Below are 15,134 nucleotides of genomic sequence, written 5' to 3' on the forward strand. Positions count from 1 at the left end.
TGAACGATCTGAAATTTCAGATCTCTCTAGTCGATAGCACTGCTTAATTATCTCGAAGCTTTTGGTAGCAATCGCGATTTCTGATCCGCCCATACCTTTTGCCATAGCGCGTGCGACGATGTTGGAGAGTGTTAGAACGCTGTCGCTACTTGCAGCGATCGAGGTGGAAAAATTTTGCGGCAACGTACGCGACGATCTGCTTTATATTCCAGCGAATTCCTGCGTTTTTATCCTAATCGCGGAGGCACGCGAAAGCTTACCGCTAACAATTTCGCGGTTGCTATCACGCTGTCTTATCTTAGGTACGTAGTTGTAACCTCGAGAATAACAGTAGATTTACGACGACAACTACCAATAGTGGTAATACTTTCCCCGGTGCCCGCGAACGAAATAGCAGAGTGCTGGTGGCTCGATCGTCTCCGAGGTGGACGCCCTTTCCCAATCATCCCGATCGATTAGGATATGTCGTCGCGAAATGCACGCGGTATATTGGCGGTATCGATAAACACTGGTCGTCGATGCGAATAACCCGATAAAGGTTTTTCGGCGCATAAAGAATGCGATTTCAGGCATCTGATTCATGGAACCGAGGCGAGACGTTATCGCGAGGAGATTACGATGTGCCGTTTTGGCATGGGTCTACGATTAATTACGTTCCGATTTAGCAATGCTCTATTAACTGATAGTATGATTTTTATTGGAAACCCAGACTCGGCTCGTCCCTATAGGCAAAATTAGGAGGCAGCTGTCTACGGCGTAAAGTTCACCAGTTGATAGCGTTTAAATTTTTAACCCTAAAATAAGCCTGCAAAGCCTCGAGTAAATCGGTTCATTAATTTAAGAGTTGTATGTGTATCAGCGACTTTGGAAGCATGATTTTGAGTACAACGCGTTTAACGTACTTACACGCGTATACCTTAACTTTGCCAATTTTGGTCGGATTAACTTTCAGGGAATATTTTCAAGATGTACTTAAAGAAAATACATATAAAAATCGAAAATTCGAAGTTTCGAAAATTTCTAGGTAGGCCTCCTCCCCCCTTAAGCTACAAATAAAAATTCAGAGTAAAGTTATCAAGAAACTCAAATAAACAAAGGGCGCACAATTGGCAAGTTTGCCCTGGGGCGCAAGAAAGGCTCGAGCCGGGTCTGCTTCTACCCTATCACCTGTTCGTTTTCCTGGAACTACGGGCTTTCGGTCTCTTAGCAATAACAATTGAGCGCTGTCTTAAAAGGAAAATAATTTTCGGGTACATTTGACTATATTTCATAATAATTGGTACAAGTATCTACACAAAGTACGCATAACTTTGGGCCGAGGTCGTTTTGAATTGCTTCGACGCGAGCGTTGCAGACGCGCGCAAATATCAATAATGTTAATCGCTTTTACCTTCCGGTACCTGTCTATCGCCGCGTATTTCATATAAACAGAGTTAAGCAGTAATTTTGCGATTCGTATGCGCGCGGCAAGGTGAGCGCGTCTCGGGAACAGAGTGTATTGGAGGCATAGAGCATAACGGGAAAACCGAATCAAGTAATATTCCGTTGACGGTAATCCGTTTTAATCCACGCGAGTTACCTCTGATAGATAAGTCGTCGAAGTAAACAGTTAGTTTGCGTGGGCGTCGAAAGGGGCAGGAGTTGCTGTTCGCGCCATATGGTGGTCGCTTATTCCACTATATCAGTTGCCGTGGCAACGAGTGGAATACAAACTTGGGAATTAATAAAAATACGCACCCGTGTGCCGATCCACGCGTGCAAATTTTCTCCACGGGCAATCGGGGCAACCGAGCTCGTGATGGCTCTGTCGCCCGAAGTCTGTGTTCCAATTTTCAGGTGTCTCGAATATTCCTGACCAAACGGCTTAACCTCTACTATCTTTCCTTCACAGAGAAATAATGGCTAGCTTCGACAGCAGCGTCGAGCAAGAAAAGAAAAAGGTAACTCGTTCCACAGTAAGAATGATCGATACAGTCTCTTTCTAAGCGAGGCAAAAAGTTCCGCGCCAACGCGTAACCTCTCTTTTGGTTACAGCATAGCCGTAGAAGAACGTCAGTGGCAAAGGGTAATCCGGAGGTAACTTATAAACCTGTTTATCATCGCAGGCGTTTTCCGAGAGTCAGGCATGCATTGAAGATGCACAGCGAGTGCAAGGATCCATCGGATCCTGTTACGGACGATGGTAATGATCGCGAAGGTGACATAAGTTTGAGGGGCAAGAGGCGCGAGCACGAACGGAGTAGGAAATTAAGCGAAGATAATTATGTGGAGGAAAAGGCGTTTGACGTAGCTGATGCAGATTCAGGTATTATGATATGGTTAGAGAGCGACGTAGTATGTAGAAACGATGTTATATATTCAATTTTCTTGCGTTAGGTATTACCTCGTCGAGGATAAGAAATAAACATTTCTCGGAAGACACGCTAAGAATAGCCAAAGAGTATCAGAGGTTACAGAAGTCTTACAAAAGTGTTCGAGAAGAATGTGATAAGTTAAGTAGTTCAATGGAGAGGCGGGAAGCTGAGTATCAACGAGTGTGTTCTCATTACGAGACACTGGTGCAGATGGTGCAAGAGATGGATGAAACCAAAGTCGAGCTGATTAAGCGCAATCAAAAGCTTGAAATGGAGAAGGAGCAGTCAAACGAAGATATAACGCTGTTAAAGAATATCGTTTATCAGCTAAATGCTGAATTGGAGAGGTGTCAGGACAAATTAAGGGATCGAAAGTCGGGGAGTGGCTCCACGAACTTTGTAGAGAACAGTGGGAAGGAGAAAGTGTACAGTCAAAGGGTTTGGGGCAGCGTTAGTTTTCATGCATTAGCTCCGCTCTTGAATGCCTACCAAGAGAACTTGTCGGAGAAGCGTGAACTCGTAATCATGTACGAGCAGGAGATGGCCGATTTTGGCAGCAGGTGTAAGGCAATCCTTACGGAGAATGAACTTATGCACAAAGAGGTAGAAGAATTGAGATTTGAAGTAAGTATCACGGTATAGCTAAGTACATGGAAGATTTTCTTTGTATAAACGTAACGGAACAATTACAGTGCAATAGGTGTGCGAAGGAAATTAAGTCAGTAGTCGAGAACACTACATCGCTAAAGAAACAGAACGATAGCCTGCAGAAAGAGTCCGCGGTTTTAAGAAGAGATGCCAGCGAGATTCGTTCGACGTACGAATTAAAAATGGAGGCAATCTTAAGTCGCAACGAAGTACTGAAGAGAGAACACATGACTGCTACCTCGGAGCTGAGCAATCTCAAGGGGAAGTACGAGGTCTTGAGCAAAGAGTTCGAGAAGATGAAGAGTAAAGGGGAGCAAACGGTGCCTACCATTGTTCATACTACCGCTATCGACGAATGCAGAACGTTGTTAGATGAGCTGAAGTATCGATACGAAAGCGAGAAAAGAAATCTGAGTAATCAGATAAAACGTATGGAAGAGAATCAGCCGGAGAACGAGAAGGAGCTGATAATGGTCACGGCGGAAAGGAATCATTTGAACACCCTCATCGGAAGTCTGGAAAGAAATTTGAAGTAAGAGAAGTATCATTTCTCTTATTACACGATCTTTATAAATTTCATCCGCATGGTAACGCGTACGTAGATATTCCTCAGGCGCACACAACGTAAAGTCGAGCGTACGCAGACGGTATTATATTCGACTCGTGTTTCACGTGATTCTTTGAAGGAGCAATTAAAGAAGGCGACCGCCTACTGCGAAGACCTGTTTTCCGAGTACGAAAAAATCATCGCGGAGAGGCAAAAGTTGCTGGCTCTTTTGCGCGAAACGGAGAAAGAGAACGCGACTATTGATCGCCTTGGTAAAACCATTACCAGCCGGGTGGACGGATTGAAGAACCAATTGGAAGTGCGTATAAAGTATTTCAACTACTTAGTAGCAGATATTATAATAATAAGTTATCTATAACCGCGCAGAGTGTCCGGAGGGGCGCCAAGCAGCAAGTGGAATCCGTGGAGAAGCGTATAAAGTTACAAGAGCTCCGAGTGCGCCGGATGAAGCGTGAATATCGTCGTAAGATACGGCATTTCAAGGACGTAATTAAGCAGAGAGAAGACAGGATTGACAAGCTACAGAAAGAGAAGCACGCCGATTTGAATAATTCGGCAGGAGATTTGCCTCGGACTATGGATGCTGAGGGACCCGTCATCCTTAGATCATCTTCGAAACTGCCGGCTCGTTATTAAACGCGCGATAACGTCGTGTGCAACAGATTGAACTTTGGAGCTGATCTTCAACGAATCTCTTAATAAGCATCTAATTATGGAATAGGTGCTACTCGAAACACCGTCCTCGCATTTACCGACCGTGTCAGTCGCTTTATTTAGCGGTGACATCAAACGCAAGCAAGTGGCTGCGAAGGCTACCGTTCTCGTCACTGTATGAACCACCGATGACAGTGGCGTCAATAGTAACCACCTTCCAACGAGGAATTCATGTCATCCGTTATAGGTATGATGTCAGAGACGGGTTCGATTCATTCATATGTAAAAGACACATGTTTTATTCTTAAGCTTTTTACAGAGTATAATAATAATCTTAAGCATCGACGATAATATATCGGTGTCTCGGTAGCAGTCGGTATTATTCAATATCCAGCCGGCTAGTTACTCAACTCTTGCCTTAAAAACTTTTTTTCCGAGAAGGGTGTGATCGTTCCCTTCCCTGCCTTCCTCCACTCTCTTTACTACTTAATTTCTCTAATTTTCCTCGTAGTAGGTATTATTTGCCCATAATCTAAGAAATACATGGAAGAAAGTGTGAATGGAACGATAGGAGGTAGATCATTACAATCGATTAGAAGGAGACAAATTCGGGGTGAGCCACGTAAAGTAGTTGCTCGAAGTGGCCGCTGCGGGGCGTTGTGATTGGCAGCAGCTGCCGGATGGAGGGGGTTCAGTCGAGTCGCGACACTTCGGAGATGGTCGACGCATTTCGGGCGCGTTCGTGAAAAGCAAAATGTCGTCTGCTAGGCGCGTCGTCGGACCGAACCGGGTCGCATTTCTAACGCGAAAATCGCTATGATAATTGATAATGCGATGTCTCTGCACGCGTGTACGTAGTGGTTCTCGTTGGAAAGTGTATCGTGCGTCGCGAAAGGATATCCTTCGGATCGGGCTGCCACGTTGCCGACCAAGTCACTCAGCAGCGTGAACACCGGGTGAACATTGATTTTTCTTGGCTCTCGCATCGGGCACGACAGATGATCGAACGGTAATGCACCATTCTCCCTATCTCTATCAATTCGTTATCACCGCTGGCACTTGAATGACTTCGCGGTGTTCACCGAGTATGTACCCGGATCCGTGGCAGATAGAGAGTATCGTCCCCGTACGTATCTCGTATTGCGCCGACCCCGTTGTTTGGGTCAGGACTCGAGACGATACGTGCGAAACAAACAGCCTACGTCTCCCCTTATTTTCGGCGGAACGGTTAAGTATCTCGTTTCACTCGGCTGGCTGAACTTCTTCCGCAGATGTCGCTGATTCGTAGCAACCGCACGTCGCGTACATGTACACTCTGGCATTCATAAGACAGGAAAACGTTTTCTGCTCCGAAGTTTGACGAGATAATATTGCTCGAGGGTATCCGCCCGCGCAGATCCGCACGATGCGCAGGCTCGACGAATTTATGCAGCTTTCGTAAAAAAAAAAAAAAAACGGGACTGACCACGCTCCCGTTGCGCTTCAAGAACTGTTAGGTTAGGTTTAACTCCGGGGCAATCAGGTTACCCATTCTTTGTCTCGGCGTGTAATCAAACCCTGGCTCCGGTACGTTTCTCCCCCGTTTGTTTGCTTAACGGCAGGATGTGTGAGAGCACTTTTCGCGATCTAGCGTTTGGACAATTCTAAATTTGACTCGTAAGAATAAAGAGATGAAGGGGCGGAGGGGGGTAGGGAGAGAAAAATCGCTCGGCGTGAATATAGAACGGATGTCCGTGTTTTTGCCGTCTCCTGGAGTGTAAAAGCAAATAATCTTGGACCAACTTGGCTCTCTTCGCGGACAGTCTCTCTCTCGAGCGGGCGGCAGGGAGGAAAGGGGGTTTGTCGCGTAAACCGATCGCTACAATTCGATTATCGACAACAACATTGCGTCGAAGTTAATCCGCTACCAAGGCTGTCGCATAATTAAGCCAACTCGTATCAGTAAGCAAGTAGCTCCGTTGGAAAGTAGAACGATGATCCGCGCGACGAAGAATTCACGCGTACTTCGATTTATTCCGTTATAATAACGTCGCTGGGCGAAAATCAGCCCGACTTGCTGCGTCGTTACCGCATCCGTTTCCGGTCCATTGTATCGGCTCTCGGCCGATCCTATCGCTTTGACCGTTGACGGTTCGCGAATTGACGCGCGAATAGAAATCGCGTCGCGAAACACGCTCCTCCGTGGTCTTTAGCAACGGCCAGCGCCAGAGAAATCGATCCGTTTTGAAATTTCCTTGCGCCGCGAGCATATCCGTTGAAAGCGAGAAACAGCGGAAAACGTATGCGTTTGCTTTCTCCCTCGCGGCAGTGAGTCATAATGCCATTGCTAAAATATTAACGCAACGCGGGTTCGCCCCCTCCCCCCCCCCCTTTCTTACGCATCACTCGCATGCACGCGAGAATAAAAGTAAGACTCTGTCGAATCGACCCAAGAACTAAATACGATCTCTCTCTATTCGTCCCCGCAGAATGTCCCCGGATGGGAGCAGCGAAGGCGGTGGAAGAAACGGGCCACGGTATTCGATCGAGTGAAGGAGAGAAGAATCCCCGGATCGTGGCAGAGGTCTTGGGAAACGTAGAGCAACGACGGGAATTCGAGGCCGCCCGCGGTGGTCGAGGCCGAGCCTGACCTAACCAAGTTTACAGCCGTGTCTAGCCTGACCTAAGCGCCGCGCGCGACCAAGATACGAAGCATCGCTGATTATCGGCGCGCAGGAAGCGCAAGTTGGTCGCGTTGCTAGCAACTGGCCCGCTATCCTCTGCCTTTCCCCCCCGTTAAATACCGTCAAGTCGTTGCTGTGCATCGTCATCAAAAGGACGCCATACATCGCAACGCTTTCCCTGGTCCCGTCGTCGCCTCCTTCCCTTCACCTCTCTTCCTTCCGTTGCCGCTGCCATTCCGTTCCGTTCCGTTCCGTTCCGGGTGTGTGCAGTTCGTGCACTTGTTCTCTCGCGGCGCTACATCGCGTGCCCCGTGCGGCCGGCGTTCGCACAGTAAATAAACGCGCGCCACGGCGGACGGTACGTCCACGTGCTCTCCCGTTCCACCGGAATTATCGCCGACAGGCCTCGGAGTTATCCTCGAGAGGCGCGCGGACATCGACGGAAGGAGAGCTGCGCCGGTGGCGAAGATGTCGCGTCCGGCGACACGTGCGAATAGCACACTTCGATAACCACGGCCGAGCTCTAGTTCTCGGGCGCAATATTTTCGCCATTCCCGAACGCTACCGAGTCGAGGTCCCGGCGACGTAACGAGGCGCTCTGGCCTGTCAGCAGTGTGCCGCGGGTTGTGAAATCGCCGTCTCAGTGGTTGTGAAACAGTGCCGAGCCGAAGCAAGCCCCAGCGCGCGAATATGGTGTAGAGAAGGAAGAAAAGGAAGTAGTCGTCGTGAACAACATTCTGGATAATGGAGTTCGAGCTGGACGGAAGCCTGAAGGAATGGGTAAAGGACAAGCCACTGAGTATCCTGCAGCTCGATCCCGCTGACAGAGCCGTACTACGGATCGCCGGTGAGTAACTGTCAGAATCTCCTTCGAGCTTCCCGTTTCCGTTAAGACCGGGGCTCTTAGTTACGCGTGCTCCCGGGTCCTCTTCCGCCTTTCGTCGGCGCGGGTAATGTAGAGTGACTGCGACTGGGCGCTCGTTCTCCGAGAGACGTCACGTGGTAGCCGTCGATCAATTGCGAAATAGGCATCATTACGTCGAGGGGCGACGCTGGTCGTGCGCTTCGTACAGTGGTAATTGACAGCGCGTACGTAATCGACCAGAATGCGATCGTATAATGAGTTGTAAATTAATGGCAATGCCGGCGATCAATCGTTCGTTCCCGTTCTCCGTCTCGGGGCCTATTAGCCAAGTCGCAGTAGGCACTGCGACTCGCCATGCGTTCGAGTCGATAATGACGCGCGTAATCGAGGACATTTTTCGCCCGTATTAGTCCCCCGCTGGCTCCCCCCCAGAACCGCCCTCGTCCATATCGATTCTTCGGAGGGTTTCGTGAGGAACGAAAATTAAGTCAGTCGGTGTACGGCTCTATTGCGTCGACCTAGGATCGTCTAGCAAGGATGCATCGAGACGCGTCAGCGTGCACAGGCCTCGGGAATTGACGAAGCTGCAGATTCACTCGACTCTGGGCGAGGGGCTGCTGACCAGGAATAGTCACTCGAGCCCGTTCGATAAATATCGTATTGCAGCTGCCGATCTCGTCTTACGCGTGAGAAGTTTGCGTGCACGCGTCTCGAGTTGGAACCGACCGAGAGACGGTCAGTGCGTTCCCCAAATTGTACGAGCGCGCGACTCCCTCTCGCGTGCTTGTCCCCCGCTCGCCAGAGCCCATGCATGTGGGCCAGATCCGATTCGTGAAGTTACAGGCTCTGATTCGCTCGCACAAAGGGGGCGAGCGCCATTGGAATGGTGTTCGATCGGCGCTCGTAGACGCTGGCTCCCGTAATAAACGCGCCTTAATCGAATGTGCAGTCGCGTGTCCGTGGCACGCGAGCATAATTGTTTCTAATTATAGCGCGGTATCGCGGATGCTCTAGTAACCGGGCTATATTCCTTCGTGACGCGTCCTGATTCAATTTATGGGTTTCCGCGGACGGGCGATTCAGCCGCGTCGCCGCGTCGATGAACTCACCGACGACGGGGCTTTTCAGCGGTCACGGTCCGCGGGATGCTCGCGTAGGAGAGGTTACGCTGCCTCGCGCCGTGCTTACGCGGCCAAGTACCGAGCGGAGGCGGCAGGTTAGGTCGGCTCTCATTAATCTAGGAGCGTGGAGGCGGCAACAGGTGCTCGGGTCACGGTTCGATGCCCCAGCCTCGAGAACATCTTCTTTCCTCTTCCTGCCTCTCGGTCTCGTCCCTCCTCTTCTGCCTCCTGCCCCCGCTTTACTTCCGCCTTTACGCCCGCGCACGCTCGGCTCGCTCGGGCGACGCGTTCGGTGACATTGCGGGGGCGTTCGGTCGAGTAAAGGGCGCTACGCGGATCGATTTCTTGGGTCCTTCTGGATGACGAAGAATGATAATTCTTTCAGAGCAAAGGCGGTATTTACTTTTATTATTACGTGGTATACGACTTGGTCGGCGCGAGAGGAGGATGTTCGAAAGGGACGAAACTATTCCTTTATGGAAGATTGTCAAGATTGCCGGCAATTGGAGACATATCGTCGGTGATACTGCAGCACCGCGTACGAGCAGTTTGTAAATACCGCGGATCTATAAAACTAGCAAAATTGAGATTTCGCGCCCACGGTTGCCAAGCGCTGTTTCACTTTTTTTAAAAGTCACACCATGTGAAACAGCCAATAGGAAAACCGCCTTTTTACCAACGGAACCAGCAGGTTCAAGGATACCGTGAATCTGTCTCTCGTAGCAAGTTGGCGGCAAAACCGCGCATTTACAGAGAAATCAGGCGAAGTGACGGCACGTTTGGTGCGTGAAAGTGACTTTACACAGAAATCAAGCATTTTTATGATGAATCGATGCTACTATTTATTACAAGGCCTGCTAAAACTGACCCAAAAAAGTTCAGTCAAAGAAATCCCTTAAAATGGCTGAAATATTAAATTTTTTCTTCCTCCTGTAAAATCGGTAAAACGCAGAACCGCGGTATTTGCAAACTGCTCGTACGCGGTGTTGCGGTATCGCCGACGATATACAGTTCCTCCAATTTACGTCCCATCGCGTGGTTCCTGAACATTTCCAATTGCATCGTCGCACGGGTTACATGTCTCGTGGCCCGTGGCGCTCGATCCTCGCCGCGATCGCTGCCGTTCTTTAGCGCGAGCGAGGCTTCACGAGCCGCTCGCTAGATGTCCCGAGGTACCTGCGGTACCTGAAGAGCCGGGTGCATCCGCGGTTCATCTGGCGCTCCCCGCGAAAATCTCTCGCCGAAGAGTGTAACGACCCCGAGCCGCGCGAAACACACAGCTGGACTAATTTGAACGTCAATCGGGGGGGAAAGAATTCTGACTCACCTCCTGCGGAAGCATCCCTCGTCGCGCACCCCTTTCCTCCGCGATATTCCTCCCTCGGGGACCACAGAGACGTTAAACGAACCGACATCGCGCTCGCTGTCCGGGTCACACCAGGGGACGCCGTGAAGTCAAAGTTTCGGCGTTCGCCGGCAGACTAAAATTCTCATAGAGGAACCCCCGTTTTAATATATATTTGGTGTAGTAATCTCCGATTCGATCGGTGTACAGTTAGGAATGCGCGTGAACTTGCCAACGGAGCACGCGGAGAAGAGAAGAGGAAGAGAGAAAAAAAAAAAGAAAAGTAACAGAAAAATGTTGCCGTGTGGGATCCAGGTCGGCGCGGAACGGAGGGGGGCGATTAACCGCTGCTCCGAACTCATCGAATATGTAATAGACATTACTAAATAGCGTTAGATAGTGAGAATTATCCCTTTCGGCGCGGCCGTAGGCTACGGTGTAAGCCGAGCTCGTCCTGTCGTCCGCCGATGCCTCGAACATTCTAATGCATGTCGACGGTATAAATCTTGTCGGTAACAGCGTCGGAATTCGGTTACAGCCGTAACAACTGTTTTTGCCGCGGGATGCACCGCGTCGATTTCGTCGCAAGCACACCTTATCTTTGCTAATGGAAAAGCGACGATAGCGGAAACTATCGTGATCGCTGAAGATTGCCAGGCTCGATAATTACTTTCTTATCACCGAAACTACTTTCGTAAGTACGATACCAATTAACCGAATTCCTTGGGCCCACGTCGATACCACGCACCTGACTCACTGATAGGAACCGCTAACGGTACCCCTTCGCATGCAGGGTCCCCTGACGAGCGACGTTCTGGTAGCATTGTCGGTTTCTCGACATCCTGTTAAGGGGGTATACCCGTTTGAACCCTCGGAAAATGTATACATTTTGTGGATTTTTTTACAAGTCAACGGTTTGATGCAGATTTCCCGTTTTTTAACTATGTTTACATAGTATTATGAACTACTTATAAAAAAAGTTTCAGTTAAAAAACTATTGTTTTTCGGAAGTTACGGATACATGTCCGAAAGTCTCTCGATTTTAGACGGCTAAACGGTGGCCCTAAAAACTCGCGCTACGTTCAATCAATTCACTTCCAATTTTGCATGCAGAATCATAATAAGATTCCGCATCGTCCAACGAAGGCTTTTTTTATTTCGATTCCCCGTTTATTATTTATAAAGGAAAAAGGTGGATTTTTCTCTTAGAAAAATTTAACTTTACCTTTGATCTCTCACCATTTCTTTATTTTTCAAAATTTTCAAAATCGCCTTCGTTGGACGATGCGGAATCTTATTATGATTCTGCATGCAAAATTTGAAGTAAATTGGTTGAACGTAGCGCGAGTTTTTAGGGCCACCGTTTAGCCGTCTAAAATCGAGAGACTTTCGGACATGTATCCGTAACTTCCGAAAAACAATAGTTTTTTAACTGAAACTTTTTTTATAAGTAGTTCATAATACTATGTAAACATAGTTAAAAAACGGGAAATCTGCATCAAACCGTTGACTTGTAAAAAAATCCACAAAATGTATACATTTTCCGAGGGTTCAAACGGGTATACCTCCTTAATTGTGAATTTTCCCTCGGTAGCGTGCGCCCTGTCCACCGCGTATGTAGGTCAGTGAAGAGTACCCGGGGGAGTATTCTGGGCACGGCTACCGTCTAGCTGGACGGTCATCTAGGAACTTGACACGTTGCTCGCATCGATAGCTTCGGTTCACCTGAAACCTCGCATACCTAGGACCTTCGGCTAGCACTTATAAAACCAGCGGCTTACATCAGCACCCAATATACTCTTTACGCTCTCCACGGCAGTGATTCAGAGCCCACTCGATACTGTATCTTCCTGATCAGCGATAATTGCTTGCCAAAGTTGTTTAACGCGAAACGTGAAAACTCTGAGAATCTATCCAACGCCGTGCTTGCTCATTCAGCGTTGATCAGGGCCAGTCTCCGTTGACTAGGTCCCAGCCAAAAAGAATAGAAGTCGGTTGCGATCAGCGTTTGGATGACAAACACCGAACGTCCACCCAACTGTCCACCTTTGCGCTCCGCGGGTGAAGGTACTCGAGTTCCTTGTTTTTCCTCGCAGCGCGGTATCAAGCCGATGATAAGTGGCCGCCGAGCTTATTTCGACGTGTCTGTTATCGTTTATCACGATAAGATAAACATTCCTGCATTCGCGGCCGCGGGTCGGATTAGCGATCCGCTGGAGAGTCGCATATTTAGTGTCCACATCTGTTACGCGGCCGGTTCGTCGCGTCCTGCCGCCTCGGTTTCAGTGCGCGCATAAACAACAGCTAGAATATCGGCGACGTTAGGAATGATCGACGAAGAAAAAAATTAGGTACATTTGGCCGGCCGCCAGGGCCCCAAGAATTCTCACGCTTCGAGGGCTGTGCCATGGCGCGTTTACGCGTCCTCCTCCTCCTCCTCCTCCGACGGCTCATTCCGCGAGTAATGTCGTTTACGCGCCGCTGTTTGTTTATCCACTTGGGGACCGAATTTCGGCCACGTTTACTTTAGCAACTTTGTGCGGGAAAGAAATGGGTACAGTGGTGGGACGGGCTGTGAACTATGCAACGGGAGCACCGAGAATGTGGCTTCGGTTAGGGGAGGCTCGATGGAGAATTCGATGCAAACAGGATAGGTACCTTTATTTGCGCTGGCTCGATAAGGAATGACATTGCCCAGGGGACGAGTGGCTGTACAGGGAGGGTGATTCACAGAGGTTGGTCGAAATTTTTCATGCTATCGAAATCGAGGTTGGGTCGTGCGAGCTTGTCGCGGGCGTGCCAGGGAACATATCGAACTCGTACGCGTGTCGATTTCGATGAGACTCTACAGAGTTGCAGAATAGTGTAAAATATTTCCACGCATGGCAACTCTCCACGTTGAGGGGGTGAAAACATATTTGCTCGAATATCTCGAGGACCATTAGACGTAAAACAATTTTTTTTTAAACGATTTTATTCAGCTTCGATCCTCTGTTTGTATGTTTGGTTGTATGTTTCTATGTTTGTATGTATGGTTCAAATCTGGCAGCTCAAATTTAACCCACTTCCAACTATCCAATTGTCTTGAAACTTTGCAGGCGCGCGTAGTTTCGATGACAATACAATATTTAAAAAAGAAATTAACCCCGAGCGGGTGAAATCAGTAAATATAACCACAAATCCAAACGACTTGAAATCAGCCACTCGCGGTCTTTACGAAAACAAGAAAAAGCCGCTGCGTTCGGGACGCTAGTCGCATCGCGATTATAGAAAATAGGTACACAATTTATCGAGAAATTATCTCCGTCATGTATGTACGAATCCCCATAAAAAAACTTCAAAAAAGTAAAAGAAAATACGGCAAGTACATGAAATCAAATAAATCACACAAAATAGAAGATGATAATAATAGAAAACAGATGTGAAATCAAAATGAGCTGTAAGTACATATAAAGGTGCTTTCCAACTGCGCTTAAGATGACACAATTACATATACTCGTACATAGCTAAAATGCTGTGTTCATACATTGTGCTCATTCAATTACTCATATCGCGGACATTTTAATTAACCCATAAAAAAGAATCCCATTTAAAAACATTGTCGTAAATTAATAGCTTTACAAAATTAATACATTTTTTTCTTTGTATAAATAGCCATTGTTATAATTGGCGCAATTCTTCTTCTTCTTTTTATTATTATTATCTTCTATTTTTTGTGATTTATTTGATTTCATGTACTTGGCGTATTTTTTTTACATTTTTTAAAATTTTTTATGACGATCAAAATAACTGAGTAAGTATGTATACGAAATCCTTCCTGTAAAATGATGCAGTAGTTCGTTTTGGCTGAACGTGTGCGTGAACACTCTGCTCAGTTTTTATACATTTTCAGAAAATGTTTTCGACCCCCAGATTTATGGGTGGTTTTCATTCCATCAACACGGACGATTGCCGTTAACAAAAGATACTTATCAAATACTTTTCACTATTCTGCAAATCTGCAGAGTCTCCTCAGAATCGGCGTGTACGCCAAATTCATTATTATTACCACCGCGACATTCTGCATTTCCCGCGAGGAATAAATTTCACGGACTTCGAGGATTTTCCTCGCAGGCCTACGACCTTTTCAGAGACGATTCTCTTTAGAGTGGTAATAAGGGGAACGAGTACGCTATAAGTGCTCGGCAGTTGACGCGCCGACTCACGCCTTATCGCGGGCCACCGAAACCACTTAAAAGCGGCAGACTGTTTATAGAGTATTCGATTAGTCTTCGCGGCGCGACGCTGAAGTGCCTGAAACGTTGCAGCCGCCTCGGGATCGGTGGCGTTATCCGCGCTTCCATAATGAGGGGCGTAAACAGACTCGCGTGCTAATCCGTGTCCCCGCGCGCATAGCCGCGAACAGTTACCTCGTTCCGATACCCCGCAGAAGTCGAAGCCAAGGTTACGTGCAACCTTGCTGAAGCGCCGTATATCGGAACGCGTGAGTTCGCGCGGAACGGTAAAACGAACGAGGCAAAACGCCGAGCCAAGCACGGACGATCCATTAGACGGGGCTGCGGGGCTGGGGGGATGGCGCGGAAAGAAAACAGATCGCATTCGACGCCCCTTGTCGCGCGCTTTAAATTGGCGGTTCGCGGTATTTCCACGGCGCGCCCCTTTCGTTACCTACGTGACCTGCCCTACGAACCTGTTTGTAACGGCAGCTATATACCGCGGGCGGAGCGTTGTCAAAAAGACCAGCGCTGGCCCCTTGGACCCCTCCCTCGGCGCTCTGCATCTCCGTTTCACCTCCTCGCCTTGGATCTCTCTGTCGGCCGAGACAGAGAAAGCGAAGGATGAAAGGTGGGCCGCGATGGCGGGGCACGGTTAAAGGGGAGTGTAGGTTCTGGAAGCTCGGAGGTTCGGAGGCTCGA

The 15,134-nt window shown here is 48.4% G+C and overlaps 3 protein-coding genes across 10 annotated transcripts in view; 2 read left to right on the forward strand and 1 right to left on the reverse strand.

Moving 5' to 3' along the window:
* Positions 1–15,134, reverse strand: part of LOC143371145 (venom serine protease 34) — a 36,510-nt gene that overhangs the window by 2,422 nt on the left and 18,954 nt on the right. The window contains exons 1-2 of one of the 3 annotated variants that reach the window (XM_076816095.1): positions 2,717–2,720; positions 96–153 (exon numbers count right to left, since the gene is read on the reverse strand). In XM_076816095.1, coding sequence (XP_076672210.1) covers positions 96–105 — 10 coding nt within the window. In that variant the 5' untranslated portion in view covers positions 106–153; positions 2,717–2,720. Of the gene's footprint in view, positions 1–95; positions 312–2,716; positions 2,721–15,134 lie in introns of those variants that run through there. The other 2 variants (XM_076816094.1, XM_076816092.1) reach the window with 2 other exon arrangements.
* On the forward strand, positions 1,021–4,593 carry LOC143371143 (uncharacterized). Of its 2 annotated transcripts, none has more exons than XM_076816087.1 (6): positions 1,021–1,940; positions 2,035–2,305; positions 2,377–2,978; positions 3,047–3,534; positions 3,616–3,868; positions 3,937–4,593. In XM_076816087.1, the coding sequence occupies exons 1-6, from the start codon at positions 1,899–1,901 to the stop codon at positions 4,204–4,206; spliced, it is 1,926 nt and encodes a 641-aa protein (XP_076672202.1). In that variant the 5' UTR covers positions 1,021–1,898; the 3' UTR covers positions 4,207–4,593. The 2 variants fall into 2 exon arrangements, with proteins under 2 accessions (XP_076672202.1, XP_076672203.1); XM_076816088.1 differs by having other exon boundaries at positions 1,023–1,940; positions 2,106–2,305.
* Positions 4,938–15,134, forward strand: part of Shot (dystonin-like protein short stop) — a 78,591-nt gene continuing 68,394 nt past the window's right edge. For all 5 annotated transcript variants that reach the window (XM_076816054.1, XM_076816057.1, XM_076816061.1 and 2 more), the window contains exons 1-2: positions 4,938–5,233; positions 6,693–7,734. In XM_076816054.1, the coding sequence (XP_076672169.1) occupies positions 7,632–7,734 (103 nt within the window). In that variant the 5' untranslated portion in view covers positions 4,938–5,233; positions 6,693–7,631. The remainder of the gene's footprint in view (positions 5,234–6,692; positions 7,735–15,134) is intronic.

Source organism: Andrena cerasifolii, chromosome 7, assembly GCF_050908995.1.
Source record: "Andrena cerasifolii isolate SP2316 chromosome 7, iyAndCera1_principal, whole genome shotgun sequence".
Classification (NCBI taxonomy): domain Eukaryota; kingdom Metazoa; phylum Arthropoda; class Insecta; order Hymenoptera; family Andrenidae; genus Andrena; species Andrena cerasifolii.